Below are 24,407 nucleotides of genomic sequence, written 5' to 3' on the forward strand. Positions count from 1 at the left end.
CCATCGCGCCTATAAGAAGTCATGTGATCTCAGTTGGTGGTGTCCACCTGAGTTGACGTCACTTTTTTAATGACGTACGACTTGCATTTACTGGGGAATATCCGATTTGTCTGCTTACATGGCACACACAAATGCACGTATCCGATTCATATCCGATTTATTACCACATATGAATGAGGCCTGAATCCGATCTGAGAAAATCGGAATCCATGCGGTTTTTTCCTGCTTACACGTTCACCGGTCATATCCGATCTGTGCCACATGAGAGGAAAAAATTGGAATTGGGTCAGTTGAACCATGCAGTGTAAATGGGGCCTTAGTGTTGGTGGGGTCTACCAGTGATGTATGTGTGTCAACCTCCTGTTCCCTGTGTTGGATTTACCCTCTGTGTTGTTTTCTATTAAAGTCTATTTTGATTACCCACGTCTCTGTGTTCCTTCTGGCAGCATAACGTGACACTTACGCTGTTCCGGCACATGCATCCTCTCTCACCACTGCACAAACTCAGAATGACGTTACATCTGGGCAGGTTAAACCACACCCACATCCCGCCCCTATCATCGGAGTAGTGGTGGTTGCGCAACCTGGTTGTAGTGATGTGTTAAAAAAAGGGGTTGAGGATAACTTATCCTTACCTAGACACAAAATACAAACTGAGATTTTGTGAATTGGAAAAACAGAAAATTATTCTGCAACAATGGCCGAGGCATCATCACCTAAAACTCCTGAGAACAGCATTGAGGTTGCTATGGGTGATCTTACACTAGAACCAAGGAAGATGAAACATGGACCATGGCTGTCCAAGTTCCTCCACGAACCTTTGGATAATGTTAATTATGAGTTTCATTTATGTGGCAATCGTGTTTGTAGGTACAACTTTGACAAGACCAACTGGGAGGTCAGACTGAGTACTGTGGACAATGATGAAAGGTTTACGTATGACACGTGCGATGACCCCCTGAGTTGTTTTTCACCATAAAAGACTGGTGTTTATTTTACAACTATGTTTGTCGTGATCTAAAAGATGGGTGTGACGAGCCTCTGTTCATAGGGAAGTGGACTGGTGTCGCAGCAGTTATGTGGTATAGAGTGCTCGGGGATCACGTTAACAAGTACACTGATGATTACAGGTGCATCTCAATAAATTAGAATGTTGTGGGAAAGTTCATTTATTTCAGTAATTCAACTCAGATTGTGAAACTTGTGTATTAAATTAATTCAATGTACACAGACTGAAGTAGTTTAAGTCTTTGGTTCTTTTAATTGTGATGATTTTGGCTCACATTTAACAAAAACCCACCAATTCACATCTCAACAAATTAGAATATGGTGACATGCCAATCAACTAATCAACTGAAAACACCTGCAAAGATTTCCTGAGGCTTCAAAATGGTCTCTCAGTTTGGTTCACTAGGCTACACAATCATGGGGAAGACTGCTGATCTGACATTTGTCCAGAAGACAATCATTGACACCCTTCACAAGGAGGGTAAGCCACAAACATTCATTGCCAAAGAAGCTGGCTGTTCACAGAGTGCTGTATCTAAGCATGTTAACAGAAGGTTGAGTGGAAGGAAAAAGTGTGGAAGAAAAAGATGCACAACCAACAGAGAACCGCAGCCTTGTGAGGATTGTCAAGAAAAATCGATTCAAGAATTTGAGTGAACTTCACAAGGAATGGACTGAGGCTGGGGTAAAGGCATCAAGAACCACCACACACAGACGTGTCAAGGAATTTGGCTACAGTTGTCATATTCCTCTTGTTAAGCCACTCCTGAACCACAGACAACGTCAGAGGTGTCTTACCTGGGCTAAGGAGAAGAAGAACGGAACTGTTGCCCAGTGGTCCAAAGTCCTCTTTTCAGATGAGAGCAAGTTTTGTATTTCATTTGGAAAGCAAGGTCCTAGAGTCTGGAGGAAGGGTGGAGAAGCTCATAGCCCAAGTTGCTTGAAGTCCAGTGTTAAGTTTCCACAGTCTGTGATGATTTGGGGTGCAATGTCGTCTGCTGGTGTTGGTCCATTGTGTTTTTTGAAAACCAAAGTCACTGCACCCGTTTACCAAGAAATTTTGGAGCACTTTGGCTCCTGGATTTGGCACCTGCCCACACTGCCAAAAGCACCAAAAGTTGGTTAAATGACCATGGTGACTGGCCAGTAAACTCACCAGACCTGAACCCCAGAGAGAATCTATGGGGTATTGTCAAGAGGAAAATGAGAAACAAGAGACCAAAAAATGCAGATGAGCTGAAGACCACTGTCAAAGAAATCTGGGCTTCCATTCCACCTCAGCAGTGCCACAAACTGATCACCTCCATGCCACGCCGAATTGAGGCAGTAATTAAAGCAAAAGGAGCCCCTACCAAGTATTGAGTACATGTACAGCAAATGAACATAGTTTCCAGAAGGCCAACAATTCACTAAATATGTATTTTTTTTATTGGTCTTATGAAGTATTCTTATTTGTTGAGATAGTGAATTGGTGGGTTTTTGTTAAATGTGTCAAAATCATCACAATTAAAAGAACCAAAGACTTAAACTACTTCAGTCTGTGTGTTTAAGTGTTTCACAATTTGAGTTGAATTACTGAAATAAATTAACTTTTCCACGACATTCTAATTTATACTGCTGAGCACATAGTTTTTGAACAGTTTTCAATGTTCCACTTCAAAAACACATTCCCAAACAATAAGAGAATGGTCATAAATTCCTTTGGATTGCTAGGGTGGATAAACAGATGTCCAGTTAGATGGGTGGGGGGTATACATGAACAGGTGTCCAAACAGGTGTCCAGTTAGGGTGGGAGGGAGAGATGGTGGGGGTGGAATTTTTATGAGGGGGTCATCAATCAAATTTTGACACATAGTTCCCTTTACTCTCTCAACCTCAGAATCTTGTTGAGCCTCCTTCTATTATCAGTGCAAGGAAGACACAAACTTAATAAAGATAAACTAGTAACTAACACAGCAACTAAATAAATACCATGAATGTGTAATGAAATTAAGTGCATAAGATGGATGTAGAGTGCAGAGTATGTGAGTGGAGCAGTGTGATTTTGACTGGAGCCAAGAGTGTTTTTCTTTAAAGTCGATGCGTCATGGTTTTCACTCGCTCCAAGAGTGCTCCACCACTGCTCCATCACGAGTACAATTCAAGCCAACGACCCATAATGTAACTGCATAATTGGCAAGAATTCACATTTAACATATTTAGCTAGCTTGATAGTGAAGGATCACTCAAATCAGAAAGAATGAGAAGGCTATGATGACAGCGATGGACATGAGTGGGAAGTTATAGTTCTCAAGGAATTAGTTTGTTCCTTCTAGGTATATATGTTTTCAGCTGAAAGCATGATTTAAACAAGTACTACAACACTTATTCACATGGAATCGCTCTCTTTTAATAATGCATTCAAACAAATGTAATACAGTGCTACTTCATCTGTATCAATTTTGTATGAGTAGAAATCTGTAAAAAAAGCATCAGTCCATAGGAAAACGTTCTGTTATTTTCATTTCAAACAAAATTTGCACAGCAAAAAGCAGTAATTATACCTTTTAATGCTGACAACCATGTTATTAGCTTGTCATGTGGAAGGAAAAAAGTTTGCACACTAGTGTTAAAATAAGCCACTTTGAAACCCTTATTTTTTAATAAACGTTATGAACAGAACTGAGCTATTTCAAACATACTGAAATAATTAAGACATGGAGCGAAGGCAGAGTAGTGTTTCTATCAGTGAGCGAGGAATGGAGCAGGAGCGGGAAATGTTCAACCCAGAGCGGAGCTGGAGCAAAGTGATTTATTAAATGCTCGGAGCGCGGAGGGGTAATTGTTGACGCTCCACTCCGCTCACAAACCCTGATAGAGTGTAAATGATAAAGTTGGGCATTACTATGACAAAGTTAATTTGCCTTATAGAAAAGTAAACTGTTGGCAAAGGTGAAGAACCTTATTCCACAAACAAATAAATGAATGTTTATTTGGTATTAATGAACATTAGCTATTCAAGAACTAATGCAAATGAGATAATCTAATAATGGCAACACACTAATGCCAAGGTTTCTGGAAAGAAGGTAGGTTAAATGTTATTTACATTCCACATAGATGAGTGAGCAGTCTAGCAGCGGTGACGTCTTACACTGGGCAACATTACAGTGGAGAAAAGGAGCCGGAGTCCATTTCAACAGCCTTAAACAAAGTGTTGTAGAATTTTGATTTCCTGGAGCAACAAAAGGGTCCCAGAATCTGGAACAGGCAGATGAAGGTCTGAAATCTGTGCAGAAGGTACCAATCTGGAACAAACAGCTGTAAGTACCTTGAAATTAAGGTTTGCATGCCGGAGCTTAACCAGAGACTCAGAATTTGGTCAGTCTGCTTTTATTTATTGTGAAATGCAGACTCAGGACTTGCTGCATCTGTTGTTGTCACGAGACAACACCAGAGTACCTTTAGCAATGTTCTGAACACTTGTTCCAAACATGATGGAAAAAGACTGAACTATCATGCATTCATTCATTTGTATGTTAACAGCTGTATTCGTGTAAACTAATCTAAAACTATTGTATAATAAACTGTAAACTAGAGGCTAAAGCTCGAAAACAAACTTTGATGTTGGCTTGAGAAAGTCGGCATGGGCAGCCTTGGGGCAAAAGAGCAAAATCACTTGTGTGTTCGTTGTTCTTGAGCTGCCCTCGCCACAAAAAAGTACAACAGTTATCGTTTTTGTAGATACTATTTGGTATTCTAACAGTGACGGCTGGTCAATAGGAGGCACTGGGTCACTGTCCCCATGAAGTTAGCCAAGGAAGAAGCCTACTTCAACATGTTAAAAATAAGTTATATATATATTTATATATTTATTTATTTATTTATTTTTTTTTTTCTATTTGGTCCGTAAAGCTTTGAATTGCATGTGACTGCATGAAGTCCTGTCACAGAAGCTTTGGGGGCAAAAACGCAGAAGGTAACTAAAAGAGCCTCCAGTTGAACTTGAGGAAATCATTGGCATCCAAGCACAATGGTTTGTGTAGATGATGCAGTTATACAATGTAAATTATGAGTCTTTATGTAAGTAGCCTGTTATTATATGCACAATATTAAAATAGTTAAATAATATAGTGTCCCTTCTTCAGTGTACATACATTCAGTTATAGCTGACATCTTGACAAACATGTTGTCAATACCATTGAAATTAAGTAAAAAAAATAAAATAAAAATACAAAAATTCTATAAGTATCGAGGAGATATGTAATGTATATATTGTGGACAATATATATTGGAAAATGTAATGTATATATTGCATTGCCATTTTGCAAATTACATTTCAAAATGAATTTTGCTACCCATCTGCTTCCATACTGTTGGAATGGAACAGTACTTTTTTTTTTTTGCTACCTGTACCTGAAGAGCTCTGCTCAGAATATCACTGGCCATGCCTATGGAAAATAACAAGAACAGTAATTATTAAGCACAAAATATTTATTTATTCTTTAATTAAACTTGTACACAGTCTTTGTGTTGTGAGTGCATTTTGTATCTGAGCGGAGTAAAGTAATTCACTGAAGGGTGTGCATCATAAACAACCATTAACAGAGCGCCAATGCAGGGCAAAAAAAGAAAAAGGAAAAGTCCACAACCTATTAAACGCCACATCAGATCAGTAAGTCACTAACATGGCAAAGTAAAGTAATTATTGCCGAAGATTTTAGCATTACACAGCAAAAACAGAATATCAGAAGCCCCTTCCTACTGGAAGCATTTCTCATGAAGCAGATTATTCTGACTGATTGAACGTCTTGTACAAATTAATGGATGGAATGACACATTAAAGGATAGAAGATGCATCAAAGCACTGATAAAATAAATAAAAGAGGACTGTACAATTCACAGTTTTACAGTTGTGTGGGTCACAGCCTATACAAAGATACTGTTGAAAATGAGGTTTTAAAAAAAAACTCAAAGTCTGATGAAGAATATTGAAGAATTCAGAAAGAAAACAGTCTGCTGGCTCTATCAGAAATGCGACTGAATTACACATCAAAACAAGATGAAATCTCACAAACATAACAAATAATACTGTATAAACGGAGATGTGGGTTTTGGAAACAGATACATTTTGTACATGTGTATATGTGTGAGCTAATGCCATGCTATGTTGCTTGCATTTTCTCCCATATTGGATCACTTTTATTAAACAACAATTGAACTGCCCGCCTAAAAGAAATTAAAATATCTCAACATCACCGACACGCAAGAGCTCATAACAGCAAATGGAGAAAAGAGAAAAAAAAACAACTTCAGCCGCTATTCAAAGCAAATAAAAATCAGAGTTGATCAAATAGTAACTTAACTTGTGTGAATGAATGCAAAGTAGATCTGCTCTGTGCCAAGTCTGGCTAGCTTTTACATTATAGGTGGGGGTTATGGTGCAGGTAACGGGGATTGATTTGCATGCATGTAATGTCAATGCACTGCTCCAGCATTTGACACGCTACATTCGGGGTTCACACAACACTCGATCCAAAGTCAAACCTGCATTCAGTCCCTGTGTTACTCTTTAAAGGAGCCATGTGTAATGTCTGGCAAAAAAAATCAAGTCATACTCCACATTCCATACCAGATGGGGGCAGTATGCCTCAATAAAGTGAATTGGTCTACTCTAGAGTAACAAACGAGAAACGGCATAGTCTCTATGCTCCGCCTCTACCTTCACAACAACCCTAGAGCCATAGCCGAAGCCTAAAGGACGTTTTGCCTCCAGAGGAACGTTGGGTGATGTCAAGTGATTTTGAAACATGACATCTTCAAGCTACTCCCCTTCACCTTTACCAGTGAATATGTTCATATTCGTTTTGTTCATATTACAATTTCAATTGTATATACACATTATTATAATTAAATTAATTTGACAGACAGCATTCTGTCAACATCATTGTTCAACATCAGACAGCTGATGTTGACCAAGCTAGCACCAACCAACGTAACCAGAGCTGCCAACTCTGAAGCATTCACCTTGAGACACACGCAATTGACTCTTTTCACACGCTTTCAAAAACTTGACCGCTCTGAATATAGTGAGTGAGTGCGCGCGGCGCGCTCTCTCTCTCTCTCTCTCTCTCTCTCTCTCTCTCTCGGGTTCATTATCATCGAAGACATTTCAAGCTTCTTAGGTAATTTTACATTTTAGCATCAGCTTGGTAGAGATGGGCTTTGGTAGATAACAGGTGAAAAACCGGATCGGATCTGTGGGTAAGTTATAGCTAGCTTACTATCAAACGCAGCTACGGTTAGCCATCGCTAACATTAGCACGTTTATCGAACAGCCTTCGATACATTTCTATGTTATAACTTCCCGAAAAAAATACGCAAACATATAAAACAATTTTCTAGCGAAATACTAACAGCATCTTACTTACCAATCCAAAAGAAATGTTGCAAGTTCGGAGTCGAAGCTCATTTCTTTCAAGTCCATCAGTTGTCTCCAGCGATGGAAAGCAGTGCCGATGTTTACTCTGTTTCGGCTCCTTTTCTTATCGGATTTGATTTGTGATTCCGAGCGCGGCTGCTTGACATCAGCTTCAAGTACGCCCACAAGCCGTGCGAGTTATTCGTGTATTGCAGGTTGGCTGGTGGTTATGTTGCCCGCATACCGCCTCCCATGGCCGAAACTGGTATTACGACACCTGTCGGGCCGTGGCTAGTAATGCTAATGCTAATTAAGGTTGATATCTCTGCAGCACTATAACTTGACATTTTTTTAATGACATCATCGCCCTTATTTCTTCTCATTCTTTTGATGCGTGTAGGTCATTTTTTGGATATTTTTACCTCAATTTTTACACATGGCACCTTTAAAGAGGGAAGGTGGAGCACTTTGGGTTTCTGCAAGACCACAAGCACATAAAATGCTCCTTGATATATTTAGACAGCAATTCTTAATTTTGGTATCTGCAACACTTTGAAGGCATGCATTAATACATCACATCATCGCAATGTAAACAATTTTTTTTTTTTCACTTCCTCTGTGCTTAGTACAGTATGGTAGTGCAGTATTGCTTATGAATGCAGTACAACAATCAGAAACATAAGCATCAACAGCTGGAACTGCACTCATTTATCAATCTGCACAGAATAGCTCCTATTTAAACTTAAAATTGTTAAATGTATTGATTGCAAACTCACTTCAACAAAGGGGACAGTAAATGTGTAAACCACCACATGACTGAAAACAGGGGTTATGAAAAAACTATTGCATTAGGAACAGAAGGAAAACCATGCTAAACCACAGAGGAATGGCTTTTCCTCAGAAGTGAGTCATACCTTTAGAGGGAAAACTGATCAAGGCACTACATCATCCTGAATTATTCATTTTCATGTAGGGATTTTGTCCTGTGGTCTGAAATAGTTTAAAAATGCTGGATATTTCTGTAAACAGCCAACTCAAAAGTGCTGTAAATTTATGAAAAATATTCTAAACAGAGAAGTAAGACTGATATTATCAATTATGACAACTTTGAGCATTTGGCCTCTTATAAAACACAAGCAGCATGAATTTCAATTCTTACATCGTCATAAATTTATTCTGCTCGTGCTTTGTGAAATGTGTCTAAATTATTATTAAATGATACTCTATGGCAGTAGAATTGAAGGCCATGGTCCTGCAGCACTCTCAGCCAGACCCTTTACTAACACACCTCAATACAGATTCAAACATAGGAACTAAAAGGTCTTCAAAAAAGGGGTGGGGGGGGGCAAAAGCAGTGCCCACAGGATGTTTTGACACAAACACACCACTCATGCCCAAATTCACATACACACACCTCATATTTACAAGCTCAAAGGCTTTGCACAGATGTGTCCATAATCCAACAGTGATCTAAAGCACACATACTTTTCAGAAATTGTGGTTTGATCCAGAAGCAGAGTTAAAAACATATTCTAGAGTGTTGCAGAAACTCCCACTGCTCTGCAAACTAGTGGGCGATTCATTCATCCTGGAGAAAATGCCTCCATGTCTATAATAAGCTGTGTTGAGCTTGCATGATTATCCTTCTGCAAGTGTGCACTGATTAGCCTTATGCAAAAAAACAGTGTCTGTTGTGGTGTTTGGAGCGCAGGGTGGCACTCTTATGCAGTCCTGGCTTTGCTGGGGCACATCGGGGCATCTGGGCTTTTCACCACCAGAGGAAAAGTCTGCAGTGCTGGGCTGACCATGGCTGGGTACGGGACCATACCGGTCGTGGCAAACATGCCCACTGGACTCGGCAAACCGGACCACTGGTTTGGATACACAGGGGCTGGCATCATCCCAGCAAAGGGGGCGGTGGGCATCAAGTATGTGGCGCGCTGGAGGATGGGTGATGGGGTGCTGGTGATGCCATGAGGCATGATGGGACCTAGAGCTGCTGACAGCGGACAGGACAGTGGTAGATGGAACTTCACAGCTGCCTGAGGGATTGAGCCCCTTATCTAGGAAAAAAATAAAGAGACCGACATGGTAGGATAAGATGTGAATGAGGCGTGAAGGCAAAGGCTTTTAGCTGCACAAGCACAATGTTGCGTTCCCAAATGTGTCCAAACACAATTAAGACCTAGTATACATTCCCCTCTCAGCATTGCCACAAGGTAGGGGTGTGTGATATTTAAAAAATAAAGATATCTTGATATTTTCTGGGATTTTATCGACAACGATTAGATGATATTTTGCTGAGTGTGTTATTGCGCTGATATCTTCAGGACTACCGTGGACTGCTGACTCCTAAAGTTTTTGATATTCTTCATATTCTGTGTGATGGTGATAGAAATTAATATTTTTCAATGTTTTAATTGACTTTTACCTTTTATGAGCATTTTTACCTTCATAAAGGCATTATTTCTAAAAGTGTGCATCATCTTTTGAGTCAAATTCTTACACATTTAATCAGTCAATTAGAATAATAAGACATTTGGGCTGCTACCAGGCAAATGACATCAGTATCAACAAAATTCATCTTTGCAGTGCGGAGAAAACACAGAAGCTACGTCTGAAGTGGCATTTAGATGTATTTACACACTGTTTAATGCAGGACAAGAATGCTTTAACCTGCAGTTACAAACGCATACATAAGGTTTTGATATTTTAAACATAAAACGTTGAATACTGATATTTGAAATTATAAAAAAAAAATGAAAAGATTCTTTAAATTGAAATTAGTAGGTGACAGCAAGTCACTGTTAATAGGTGAGTCATTGCAATTGAACCGAATCCTGTACACAATTGATTCATTCAGGAACGAAACACCGTCATGTTGCTCAGAGACACAAAACAGTGCTGTGGCTGGGTTTGGAATTATTTTTTGTCTCTTAATATTAACTGTTGTATAAAATCAATATCACATTTGTAATCATGCTGATTTTTGGAAGAAAAAAAAAAAACGGTACTCTGCAGGTGATATTAACTATGTGAAATTACTGTATATAAATATGTACGTTTTCTGCCCCCATTTCTTGAACTTTGTGATCATTCAAAATGCATTTGAATAGTCTAACCTACTAGACTTAATCATGTAATGTATGTGTGCACTCTTTAGGTGTGTTTTGTTTGACTTTTTTTGCGATATACTGAATAATGTCATTAAAACATCATTCAAACCACAATTACAATATTATTGCAGACGATATATATCGCACACCCCTATAAAAAGGCCATTGATTTTGCACACCTGGGCTTTACACAATATCTCTCTCATATTGTTCAAGTCAGACATAACAATCCCAAAGACATCAAAAATGGTGTACAGCTGGCTTAGGACACTTGTTATTAGTGTTGTCAAAAGTAGCAGTAGTTTAGTACCAAGTTTAAAAACGTAACGACACCAGCCAAGGACACAGAGTACCGAGTGCATCCGGTACCCAGTGATAGCTTTTAAACATTCCTGCATGTGTGCATGTACCCTATGAATAGTGTTAACAGTTTCTTTTGCGGCGTTGAGCATTGTAGCCAATCACAGACCTGTTTGAGCATGTGAATACAAATGGCCAATCAGAGGCTTTTAAAGTCATTATCCACTTAATATTCCAGATATGACAATACAATATTTAGCATGAGCTTTGCACACTCGTGAATCGTTTCACAATGTATAAACAACGTAAACAGTTTCATTGAGATTCATTCAGTTTAAAGCTGTACTACAAAACTTTAGCCTCTCTATCACAATCTGTGGTTAAAACATGAAATTGCATGTCAAATGCAAAGCAGTTCCCTTTTGAATGGGAACTCACACTACATCCCTTTTAGTGGAACACCTCCAGCATGACCAGTGTTTGAAGCATGTGTCAAAACACAACAATGACCGTGATATTGGTCAGTGACAGTCTACGATGTCACTACCAGTATAAAAGGGCATCTACAGAACGTCATCCACTTCTTGTCTGAAGGAGACAAGCATGACTACCTGAAGCATGGCAACAGTTACATGTGTAACATGAGAGTTTTCATTTCAAATCCCCTTAGAGGATCGCAATGGGGAACAAATACCCACTCTGAAGGGACGGGTACTTAAATGGCTGACATTGAAGTCCCAATCCCTTAGGTACACACCAGTGGCCAGTGACTTAATCCCTTATGGCCAAAATCCGAGCTACAAACCCTATCAGAGAAAGTCCCAGAATGCACCCTTCCTCTCCTCTTTGCAGGACCAAGTTAAAAAAGAAATTTAGCCCGTGGGCAGAGCTCAAGGTTTCAGCAGTCAGAGAAAACCTTTAAGCCAATATAGTCATTGACTGGAGCTCTGAGAATGAGAATGTCTCAGCATAACAACTCTCCAAAAGAGGGCTAACTACATTCTACAATCAAGACAGCTTCCAAGGAGGCTCACAGAAACCCAAACAACTTAGAATTGCTACTCAAACAGAATTCTGGGGAGCGGAGGTTAAAAAGGATGACTCTCTACAGGGAGAGGAGACCTAAGAGGAGCAGCGCTCTTTGAATTAAAGGCAGTAACCAAGGAGGCTCACCAGTAGCCTAACATTACTTCCTAAATGAGTTCTAAGGACTGAAGCCTCAACATAAAGACTCTATAAAGCAAGAGGAGGTCCACATTTTCCCTACACTAAGAATAGCTATCAAAGAGGAGTGACCTTAGCCAAAAGACTCTCAAAGCAAGAGGAAGCCTAACAACTCTCCTCTCCCAAGAAAGGCTCACAGAGAGCCTAACAACTTGGCACTACTGTCTGGCTGAGCTCTAAGGACGGAGGCTCTGCATGAAGACTCTCTGAAGCGAGAGGCCAAACTACACCCTTCACACCAGACGACTTACCAAGGAGACTCACTGAGACCCTAATAACTCAGAACTCTTATCCCTGTGGAGATCTAGGAAACTTTCTATAGCAAGAGGCAGAACAATGTTCCTCTTAAAAGGCAGTAGCCAAGGAGGCTCACAGACAGACTAACAACTTGGCACTACTGTCTGGCTGAGCTCTAAGGACGGAGGCTCTGCATGAAGACTCTCTGAAGCGAGAGGCCAAACTACACCCTTCACACCAGACAACTTACCAAGGAGACTCACTGAGACCCTAATAACTCAGAACTCTTATCCCAGTGGAGAGCTAGGAAACTTTCTATAGCAAGAGGAGGAACAACAGACAGCCTAACAACTTGGCACTACTGTCTGGCTGAGCTCTAAGGACGGAGGCTCTGCATGAAGACTCTATGAAGCAGGAGGCCTAACTACAACCCACACATGGGACAACATCCCAAGGAGAATCACAGAGACCTTTACAACTCAGAACTCTTATCCCAGCAGAGATCTAGGAAACAGAGGTTTCAGCAGGATGACTTTCTATAGCAATAGGAGGAATAACATTCCTCTTAAAAAGGCAGCAGCCAAGGAGGCTCACAGAGAGTCTAGCAACTTACCCCCTTCCTGGGCTCACAGGGACAGAGGCCTTAGCATAACTCTCAAGTGAGAGGTGGCCTAGCTACATCCCATGGCTGTCAAGTAGGTCTAAGAAAGGACCTAGCAACCATGTGGAGCTCAGGGGAATGGAGGCCTTAGCAGGATGACTTTCTATAGTGAAAGGAGGCCTAACAAATGCTCCTGAACCAGGAGTACCAAGGAGTACATCTAGCTTTTTCATTGCATATATGCACAGAGTGCATTTAGCTTGCTCGAGAACTAAACATGCATGCTCCCCACCCAAACGCATAAACACATTAAATCGTGTTTGTCCTAATGTGTCAAATAACTTCTGACACGGAGGTACACACTCTCCAAAAACACTTGGCTGGGTGTTTTATAGTAGTCACATTCTTTGCACATGCACAAACAAATGGTCTCCTGAAGGCAAAGAAGTCAAACGATGATGTGTTCTACAACTGCCCCATTACACCTTTTATACATTCTCCAAAGCTCCATAGCAATCTTCTAAAGGGATGAGGTGCTTCTTAGGGAACCATGGTTGCATGCGTAACCTCAGATGTTACTGTAGGTCAGATAAGAGTAATTGATGGGTGATTCCCACAAATGTCAGCATGTGCTGCTATTTAGAACTGTCTATGTTGAATACTGGTTAGCTGACAAGTTCAAGCTCTACACAACAACACTTGCAGCAACAAGCTCCAAACATCAGCACCCACAAATGCAATATATTAATCAGAGATCATTTTTTACAAAAATTATGCAAACATGCAAAAACAAATGATGTAATTCAGATTTTATGTACTCAATTTGAATTTTCAAAAATTTATTAAAAAATTCTGTCATTTGTAAAAGGCAAAGTTCACCTTCAGTTGCTGGTCCCCACTGACTTCCATAGTATGGTAAAAAAAAAAAAACAGTATGCAAATCAATGAGGACCAGCAACTGAAGGTGAACTATCCCTTTAAGGTTCTGAAGGACAAACAGTATAAAGTACCTGATTGGGGATTCTGGCCATTGGAGTGGGGTTGGTCTGGAAGGACTGATGAGATCTCTGTGGTCTACTCTGACACACAGAGGGGCGGAGCTGGGGGGCAGAGGCAAGAGTTTCTTTTGCCCAGTCATCAACCAGCTTGTGTAGGTCATCGGTGAATGTACCGCTTTTGTTGTTGCTGTTGTTTGCTTGAGCCTGAACAAGCACTGTGAACGGTTGAGAGGATGAAGCAGGCATGGCTGCGGGAGGCAGGTTCTGATTGGATGCTGAAGTCACATGGGCAGCACCAGTACTATGAGACCCTGAGAAAGAGATTGAGAAAGACCTCAAGCAACAACTCAGAGAATATACCCCAAGGTCCTCTGTAACCAATCTGCTGCTCACAGACTGTTCTGTGATCATTCATCACGTTACACAGTGAAGTGTGGTTAAAAATCACGGTTAATACAAAACAAGCCCTAATGAATACATGCATTATTAGAAGTCTAAACATTTGGTTTGACAATGATTTAATAACAATTTTTAATAAATGATGCACTATTCATACTTGGGGTTGCAAATAGATTTGATTATTTGACACAGTTCATAATTAGTTTCAACAATACACTAAAAACAATTGTGACTGGAAAGACAATAGAACATGCTCATGCCAAAAGTAATGTTAAATATGTGGATGTGTCATCTTTTGGGAAATTACAAAGAAATTGTTTACAAAATAGCTTGGTGTTTGAATGGCATTACAATTCAGCAGAATTATGTGGCCTGGGCATAATGTAAGAAATGCAGTCTTGCCGAGCATGTTAGTTTAAGTTAAAATGTCAACATGCATTATTCATGAAGCTAGATTTAAACAAGTTTGAGGTTTGTTCCAGCACAGTAATGCAAGAACAAACACTGAGTATGCACATCGGGTGTGCTTGAAATGTGATGGTGGATCTGATTGTATCTGTGTGTTTCTTGTAGAGTACTTGTTTCTAGCCTAAAATCAAGCAGCTGGATGATTACAGAACCAAACAAAGAACACACACCCATACACAAATGCACTTAAATGACCAAGAATACAGAAATCATAAAGGTTTCAATAAGCACTTGACTGTATCCAACAGATATCACCATGCACTAGAAAAAGAAAAATGAAAATTAAATTAATACAAAGAATCAAAACGGTGACGCACATTTCACCTGATGTGGCAGACATTCAGCACTTATCACACAGGTGATCGCTCATGCCAACAAAAGAAATGAAAACAGTAAAGAAAAAATAATGAAAGGTAGACAGAGGGACTAGGACTGAAGAAGAAAGGAGTGGGATAGTTACTACTGCTGCGCTCTTTCCCTAGACATAGCCGTTTCAGAGTGGACCCTACAAGAGCAAAACAGCACAGACAGAGGCGTTAGGGGGCGGGGAAAGCACACGGCACAGCCCATTGGACAAGCTGCTGCACAAGAAAACAGCAACCAATCAGTGAACAGATACAGAATCAGGTGCAGGGAGGCTTCATCTGTGATATCATGAGGTGTTGGTGAGTGACGTATTTGAATGGTTTATGAGCTAAATAGGCCTGTTGTACAGACAACCTTCAAGCTTGAACTCTAAATGAACTTCAACACTGTTGTTTGACCAAATGTCCTACTTAAAAATGGTTTGACAAGCACGATCGTCTGTTCTTTCCTGGCCTATTCCCTATTGAAACAGCAGAATTCACACATGGCTGCTTGAAGCATGCTTTACATTCCTCTCTGGAGGACCTCGCACCACCATCATCAGCTATTCTATTTTGAGTCAAGATTCGAGGGTAAGGCTCATGGTTATCACCTCTAATGACAGCTGTCCATTCATTTGCTTCTGTTGTAGCATGAGATTGAGGAAGTATTTATAATAAGGGACATTCTTATTTCTGTGAGCATTTTACTGGATAATAAACCATATGGGGCAGATGACCTCAGAGCTTATAGACATGGACTAAAATCCACAACATTCTAATTAAAATTTCATGGGGTCTGCAAAAATCAGGACTGAATAACTGAATCGCTGCTCACAATGTTTTCTCATCATTTTAGTTTTGTGTCTGTGGCAGTGAGTGAAAATATTGAGCATGTAAGACTGAAACCGATCTTCTCCTAAACCTCCACTTTTAAAAGCGGCACCATTTAAACCCAAAAACAAACATCTAGATGCATTAAAAAGTACTTTTCTATCCACCTCTGTAAGCACGCCATGAGTTATTTACAAGCAGAGCCAATCCTCCCTATACGCAAAGTACACATTGTTGCGTAGGGCCCCCAAAACACCAGGGGACCCCCATCCACCCAAAGATGATTAATTTCAGTTTCGTTTTTGATTTTGGCCAGCAGTTATGAAAACATGAATGTTCCTTTAATGCGGTGCACTGTTGCCCTTCCTGCTTAACATCCAAATCAGTCAAATCATGTAAAGTGACTGTCATATACAGTCTCTATGTCGTTTTTGGTCGATACTAAAAAAAAAAAAACATGCTGTAGTCAGTATATTAGATCTGTGCATTCCGTGACAGCATCCTACTGCATAAACCTGCCACTGTCTGTCATCATCTGTTAATCAAACAACAAAAGGACAGAATTAATCACTGCTCTTCACTGAATATTGTTCATAACATTTTATGTTTAATTTATATGGTAAAGTCTATGAAGTGATTTATTTGTACATTTGATTAATCAATTTCTGTATAGGTGGCCATTAGGCTAAATTGTTTGTTTTATTTGTATATTTTTTCTTTTTTTATTCACTTTAATTTAATTTCTACTTTTTTTTTTATTCACTGTTGTTTTGACAGTGAAACTGCTCTGAAAGAATAGGTTAAGGTGTTGGGGAGCATTTTGGGGCCCCGACAGTTTTTGCTTAGGGCCTCCAGAATTCTAGGTTCGGCACTGCTTACAAGTGACTACTGTAGTCAGAATTTCCGTCAAGCTTTAAAATGTCATACTGTACAAATAACATCTACCATTTAAACAGGATAAGCATAAATAAAACAAAACTGAAGCATATAAAAAGTAAACTACTGAAACATGAATAAACTAAAGTGCTGCATGCTAAATTTTAAATTACAATGGGGGGAAAAATAATTTTTCACACAATGAAGGTTAGAATACTGACCAAATCATATAATTTTGACGGAGACCAAGTATAAAAAGAAACGAGCTTCGTAATCATAGCTATGATGCACTGGTGGGCAAATTCATGTTTTTCTCCAAAATACTACAAGCCGTAACAGAAACGCAAGGTAAATATAATATGCTTATTGGACAGCATTATATTATAATCATGCAGGTGACAGAGATAAAAAAATTCAAAATACAGCCCTGATGTTCTCCACAGCAACCTGCTCGTGCCCTTGGCATGCTCGTCTTCTGACTCCAAACATGGCACGGCACCTCAATCATCGTCTCATTGGGATATTACGTGGAATGAAAAGGGAAGAAGGCACAGATATACAGATGATACAAAAGCTTTGGCAGACATCCATACACACTCTCTGCTTTCAGTTAAATGCTGAGAATGGCCATGTTTGAGGAAAGACAGCTCATGTTATCGGTCAAAGCTACAGCACAAAGCATTTGTACAGAAGACAAACTGAAGGCCAGATGAGCAGACATCCAGCTCTTTCCACCAACACGGTACACTTTGGTGTAGAGGCACAAATCTCAAAGTCTTTTTCATGAGAACTTCTGGATATATAGGATGAACTATTATCTAACAATTTTTTAATCATTTAGACCTTTCTACATACAGTGCAGAGGACAGCGAGGAAAATAATCCATTTTCTTTTGTAGTTTTGACCGCATTTGTCAAGCTTAACCATTCAGTTTTGAAAGAATAAATGATCAAACAAATATTTTCTTTAAATTTAATGTAAGTTAATCAAAATCTACAAGACGAAATTTGCTCCCAAACTAGGAGCTTTGCACCATACTGAGTGACAGCTTCATTTAGGAAGTCTGCAACCCTGCTACCTATAATTTAATTTGATGTATTTTATTTCATATTAATTAAGCTACATTTTAACTGAAGACTGTTGACATTTACATGAAAATTAACAATTTTATGGAACATTATGCACCTCATTTGACTAAATATCTGCTGCTTTTTTATGTTTCAGAGCCTATTTTGTAGCGTATTCATGGAAAGCGCCATCTGATATGAAGATGGAAATGTAATGGCTGAGAATGCCTGATGATCACTGAATGAGTGTGTGGATGAGTAATGGATGTGAACATGACAGAAATGCAGTTCAGAAAAAACCAAAACAAATCACAAAAGAAGAGCAGAAAGAAACAGGGGAAAGGGAATTATGGGTAATAGAAGAAAAGTAGAACAAATACAAACAGATGGACATAGACACGGGTCCACTGAGGAATCTAGTGCGTGGTTTGCTACTAGATTTATAGGTGATTCGCTCAGATGTTTGGTGGTATACGGTCCAGCCTGTGGAGAAATGAATATAAGAGGGAGAGAGAGAGAGAGAGAGAGACAGGTGTAACAGCCGACACAGGCAGCGATCAGATCAGTACCCCATCAACAAGCATCATATCAGCAACACACCACAACACTGGTTAAGCGTCTCAGAAAACAGCAGTTAATGCAGATGTGTACATGTGCCTGTGTGTTTCTAACAATGGGAACACTTTTCTGGAATCTATATAACAGGTCACAGTCCTCTTATGCATCACTAGACACTTCCACACATGAAACCCATGTAAGGTTAAAGGTGCCATAGAATGCATTGATACGATATTTTAAATTGTTCTCTGATGTCAACAGAACGGAAGTGAACGCTGGCGTGATTTGCTGCCGCTGCTCTCCGATTGTTTGTTTAACTTTGGGCTTTTTTAACTTCGGCTTCTATTGAACTTTTAACTGTTTATTGCCCTGCTGATATACTGTCACCGATTACTGCGTTCATACCAGTTATACTTGGCTCTTTTGCTTCTCTACCTGACTTTCCTGTGTGAGCCAAAATGTGGATCAGCAAGTCGGCGATACTCATGTGGATTGCTGCGCTTCTCCTCACAAGTTCCTCGTCGCCCTTGTTTCAATACTCGGCTGCTGAGCTTCTCAAACTTTGCTTCAATCCGACTGCCTCAGCAGTTTTAAAATCTATACTGTACTCTGATCTGGAATACGCTTGCTTACCTCGACGGAGATATCTTCATCGTGGGTCTCGACAGAGTTTTAACATCGATGCCTCCACCTCAATCAACTCCTTCTGGTCCTCATCTCACCGTCAACCGAGATCATCCAGCAGGAGGGTGGACCATAGTGTGCTAACCAGTCTACCTACCCTTACCAAAAAGTAGTATACTTCAAGTTTATTTTAAGTATACTTAAGTAAAGTTCAAGTATATTTTGACTTTTTGTAACTATAAGTCAATTATACTTAATTGTCATTATAAGTATATATCTTAGAAGTACATAAAGCCAATTTCTTAGAAGTACATAAAAAGTAAACTAAAAGTATACTTTCCTATTTTTAGTTTAAAATAAGTATACTAATAGCACACTTGAATAAACTTCTTTTTCGTAAGGGTAGGTCCGCTAATGTTAATGCTAGCTCTGTCTCCCACAAGAACAATCTTAGTGATCTCCACTTTGGATTATACAACATCCGATCACTTTCGGGCAAAGGACTTTTTCTTCAGGATTTCATCAATGACTGCAAATATGACTTCTTTAGTCTGACAGAGACTTGGCAGCAACCAAATGACTTTTCCCAGTTGAACGAAGCAACTCCCCCCGGGTTTTTTACAGCTGTCAACCCCGCACTACAGGTCGCGGGGGAGGTCTCGCGATAATATATCGCGAGAGCTGGAAAGTCTCGCCTGTCTCTGTGCCACTTTATCAGTCATTTGAGTCTTTTTACATTAAACTAAATGGTCCATCCCCTATTATTGTAGCCACCATATATCGTCCACCTAAGCCCAATTCAGAATTCATCAATTAATTTTTAGCTTTTCTTACACTTATATCACCTCTCTCCCCTAATGTTATTATCCTTGGTGATTTTAATATCCATATTCATAATGACAATAACCACCTCACAAAAGACTTTATATCATGCCTTGATAGTTTTGAATTGCAGCAGTTTATTAATTTCCCCACCCATTCAAATGGTCATATCTTGGATCTACTTTGCTGCTTTGGTGTTACTCCTTTTAACTGTACTGCATTTGACCTTCCCATCTCTGATCATAAACTTATTTCATTTAATGCTAAGGCAACACTGTTCAAAACGAAACTGTCACGTACAATCTCTTTCCGTAACATCAAGTCCATTGACCCAGCAGCTCTAGACTCTGGTATTGCCAATCTTCCCAATATAGATTTCACATCCACCCCTGATGAACTGCTCAGTCACTACGATTGTGGCCTACACCATCTCCTTGATACCCTGGCTCCATTAAAAACAGGGACTGTTTCCTTTTCTCATTCTGCACCCTGGTTTACTTCTGAACATCGCCAACTGAAAGCTAGAGGTCGCCAACTGGAACGCCTCTATAGAAAAACTAGTTTGGCCATCCACAAACAAATGTTCTATAGCCATTTACTTTCCTATAGAGATTCTCTTTCCACTGCAAAGTCCAACTACTATACAGATTTAATCAGTTCGGGCTCTGGTAACTCTCAAGCACTTTTTTTCACTGGTGCATAAAACACTTTGTCCACCTGATTCTCTACCACTTCATTTTTACTCTACTGACTTTTGTAATTCTATTATGACATTTTTTACTACGAAAATTGATCGTATACATCAACAGTTACCCGCTCAGATCTCAACTTTCAAACTATCCTCTGATTTTCAAATATCTGCTTGTCATCTTTTTTCTGCCTTCACCCTTCCCTCTGCTGCTGAAATAACCAACCATGTTCGCAAATCTAAACCATCAATTTGCCAACTTGATCCTCTCCCGACTATATTGGTTAAAACGTGCATTCACTTCCTGACCCCTCTTATAATTCCAATTATCCATTCCTCACTTATCACTGGTATTGTTCCGTCACCCCTTAAATCAGCTGCAATAACCCCCATTCTTAAGAAGCCTGGAGCTGACCCCAGCAACTTTAACAATTTCCGTACAATTTCCTCCGTCACCTTTTTTTTAAGATTTATTGAAAAATATTTTTATTCTCAGATTCATGACTACCTTAACCAAAATAGTCTTTATGAACAGTTCCAATCAGGTTTCCGTCCCCTTCATAGCACTGAAACAGCTCTTGTTAAAATAACCAATGACCTCCTCATGGCTGCGGACTCTGGATTATTAACAATCCTTATCCTCCTGGACCTGAGTGCGGCTTTTGATACCATTTCCCACACCATCCTCATCAACCGATTAGCTTCCCTTTGATTATCTGATACACCCCTGCACTGGTTTAAATCATACCTCTCTGGCCGTACTCAGTTTGTACAACTTAAAACATTAAGATCCCACTCTGCCCCCCTTTCTTCTGGTGTTCTCCAAGGTTCTGTCCTTGGTCCACTTTTGCATTATCTTCTCCCTCTTGGCCATATTTTACGTAAACATAACATCCAGTTCCATTGCTATGCAGATGACACCCAGCTCTACCTATCCACCAAACATACTACATCCATCCCTCCCACCGCTTTATCAAATTGCCTTCAGGAAATCAGATCCTGATTCTCTCTAAACTTTCTCAAGCTCAATAGTGACAAAACTGAACTTCTCCTTATTGGCACCAAATCCATCCTCTCCAAAATAAATCATTTCTCCATCTTCATCGATAATTCATCTGTGTTCCCTTCCCCTCAGGTTAAGAGTCTGGGTGTCATCCTAGATAGCACTCTGTTATTTCAGTCCCACATTAATAACATCACTCGGTCAGCATATTTCCATTTACGTAACATCTCTCGCTTACGCCCATCTCTCTCCCCAAACAGTGATGAAATTTTGGTTCACACCCTGGTCACCTCTCGCCTAGATTATTGTAATTCTCTCCTTTATGGTCTACCTGACAAATCCATCCATAAACTACAACTAGTTCAAAACTCTGCTGCCCGTATCATTACCAGAACCCCTTCCATCAGTCACATAACACCTGTCCTGCAGCAACTTCATTGGCTTCCCTTCAAATATCGCATCATTTATAAGATTCTCCTCCTTACATTTAAAGCTATCAATAATATTGCCCCTTAGTATCTCACTGAGCTCCTCCATATCAAGATACCCACCCTTTCTCTGAGGTCCTCTTCTTCCATTCAGCTCATCTTCCCACATGCTTGTCTGGTTACCATGGGGTTTAGAGCTTTTAGTCACTCAGCCCCACATCTCTGGAACTTTCTGCACCACTACATTCAACACTCCACGTCCATAACCACTTTCAAAACTCACTTAAAAACTCATCTTTTCAGACAAGCATACTCTCTTTAATTTTTAATTTGTTTTGACTGTAAGGACATCACCCTTTTACCTATTGTTTTTAAATAGTATTATTATGTTATTATATTGCTTGTTTTCGCTGATTCAATGTTTAATGGATTAAGTGTTTTATTGTTGATTTTGTAAGGTGACCTTGAGTGTTGAGAAAGGCGCCTATAAATAAAATGTATTATTATTATTATTATTATTGTTATTATTATTATTATTATTATTATTATTATTATTATTATTATTATTATTATTATTATTATTATGTCCTTAGAGTGTGTATGTGAAGTTTTACCTCAAAATACCGAACAAATAATTTTTTATAGCTTGGTGAAATTGCCACTTTTAGGGTATGAGCCAAAACGCACTGTTTATGTGTATGTCCCCTTTAAATGAAAATGAGCTGGTGCTCCCGCCTCCCTTCTCAGAAGAGCGCGGAGCTTCAAGAGCTCTTTCTCGCGGGCAGACCACCAGTGTTACAGTTTAACTGGTGGTGACCGTATTACTGATCCTCACATTGCTTCCAAACGCAATTTTTAACTACCACATTCCTATTCACGATCATTCTGGTAGCACGTGAAGGCAGAATTAGTGAAAACAGGCAGAGACAACGGTAGCTTTAGCAACATTAGCCTTACACAGAGCCAAGAAGCTCTCTTGGAAAACAAAATATGATGCGTGAGGCTTACTTTGTCTGTAGTCTGGATGTTTGCGCATGAAGCGTTGGTATCGATCTCTCTTTCAGAAGCAATCTTTGCACAACTCCAGCGCTGAATTGACCCAAGTTTGTGAGGCAGTCCGGTGTAAAATGTTAGCACAATCATATAGGACTTTTCTGTTGTTTTTTTTCCCGGAACATTTCCTTTGAAAATTAAATGTAACCACCGTGTCCTCAGCATTGCTCTTTGGCTTCCTCAGTGTTACTCTTTGGCTCTTTCAGCAATGGCTCTTTGGCGCTGACATTGTACCTCCAGCAGCTACAGCAAGAAAACAGTAATCGGGGACCGCTGCTTCTCACTCAGGGCTGTGTATAGGGCAGAGAGCATCACAACTGTGCGGGACTTTCACAGAGTATGACGTCATAGTCTGGAACTGCTCGTGTGTAGAGACTGTTTATGATTTTTTTGGGATTATAAAACAACGAGTGAATGGATTTTTACCATTGTAGGCTGGTTGTTTTCACAAACTGTGGCCACACAACTGAGTTCAAACACCTTATAAAAGTGATTTTTGCATTCTATGGCACCTTTAAAGAACTGTAAAACTGCCATATGAACAATTCAACTTGTAACTAAACCATTATGATAGCACTTAGGACTATTCCAAATTATCCATGTCTTCTGGTGCAAATATTTATTAAATTTTTCCTGTCACTTTACTGCTCAAGAAAGTCCTTAGTAAAGTGTTATCAATAATATGTTAACAATAATATGGCTGCGGCATTGCATACAATGGTGGTATTGCAGGCATAGCAAGCTGATGCTCTTCTGGTCAGAGGAGAACTGGCCCGCCAACTGAGCCTGGTTTCTCCCAAGGTTTTTTTCTCCATTCTGTCACTGATGGAGTTTTGGTTCCTTGCCGCTGTTGCCTCTGGCTTGCTTAGTTGGGGACACTTCATTTACAGTGATATCGTTGACTTGATTGCAAATTATTGCACAGATACTATTTAAACTGAACTGAGCTGCATGATGACATCACTGAATTCAATGATGAACTGCCTTTAACTGTCATTTTGCATTATTGACACTGTTTTCCTAATTATTGTTGTTCAGTTGCTTTGACGCAATCTTTTTTGTTTAAAGCGCTATATAAATAAAGATGACTTGACTTGACTTGACTTCTTAAGGATATGGACAAAATGGCTTGCTTGACTCCTGAGATGAAGAGCTCAGCCGAACAACTGAAGTGCTTTAAGTCAAGAAGCATATTAGTTGCACAATCCGTTGTTATGTGACAGGGTTGGTGGTGACCGAGAGACACCTGTGGTTCAACCTCACAGATATCCATGAGAAAAAGAAGTCGGCTGGATAATTCTGTTGCTTAGTCAGGGCATTTTGCACACTTTCAGTAAATGATTCCCCTGCGGGTTCCTCGAA

At 39.7% G+C, this 24,407-nt stretch overlaps 1 protein-coding gene across 4 annotated transcripts in view; it reads right to left on the reverse strand.

Annotated features, from left to right (window-relative positions):
* Positions 1 to 5,455: 5,455 nt before the first annotated feature.
* LOC109077571 (serine/threonine-protein kinase WNK2) overlaps positions 5,456 to 24,407 on the reverse strand; it is a 68,538-nt gene continuing 49,586 nt past the window's right edge. The window contains exons 15-19 of one of the 4 annotated variants that reach the window (XM_042729042.1): positions 18,254 to 18,352; positions 15,209 to 15,253; positions 13,894 to 14,192; positions 7,849 to 9,468; positions 5,456 to 6,554 (exon numbers count right to left, since the gene is read on the reverse strand). In XM_042729042.1, the coding sequence (XP_042584976.1) occupies positions 9,127 to 9,468; positions 13,894 to 14,192; positions 15,209 to 15,253; positions 18,254 to 18,352 (785 nt within the window). In that variant the 3' untranslated portion in view covers positions 5,456 to 6,554; positions 7,849 to 9,126. The remainder of the gene's footprint in view (positions 6,555 to 7,848; positions 9,469 to 13,893; positions 14,193 to 15,208; positions 15,254 to 18,253; positions 18,353 to 24,407) is intronic. The other 3 variants (XM_042729044.1, XM_042729043.1, XM_042729045.1) reach the window with 3 other exon arrangements.

This window comes from Cyprinus carpio, chromosome B8, assembly GCF_018340385.1.
Source record: "Cyprinus carpio isolate SPL01 chromosome B8, ASM1834038v1, whole genome shotgun sequence".
Lineage (NCBI taxonomy): Eukaryota > Metazoa > Chordata > Actinopteri > Cypriniformes > Cyprinidae > Cyprinus > Cyprinus carpio.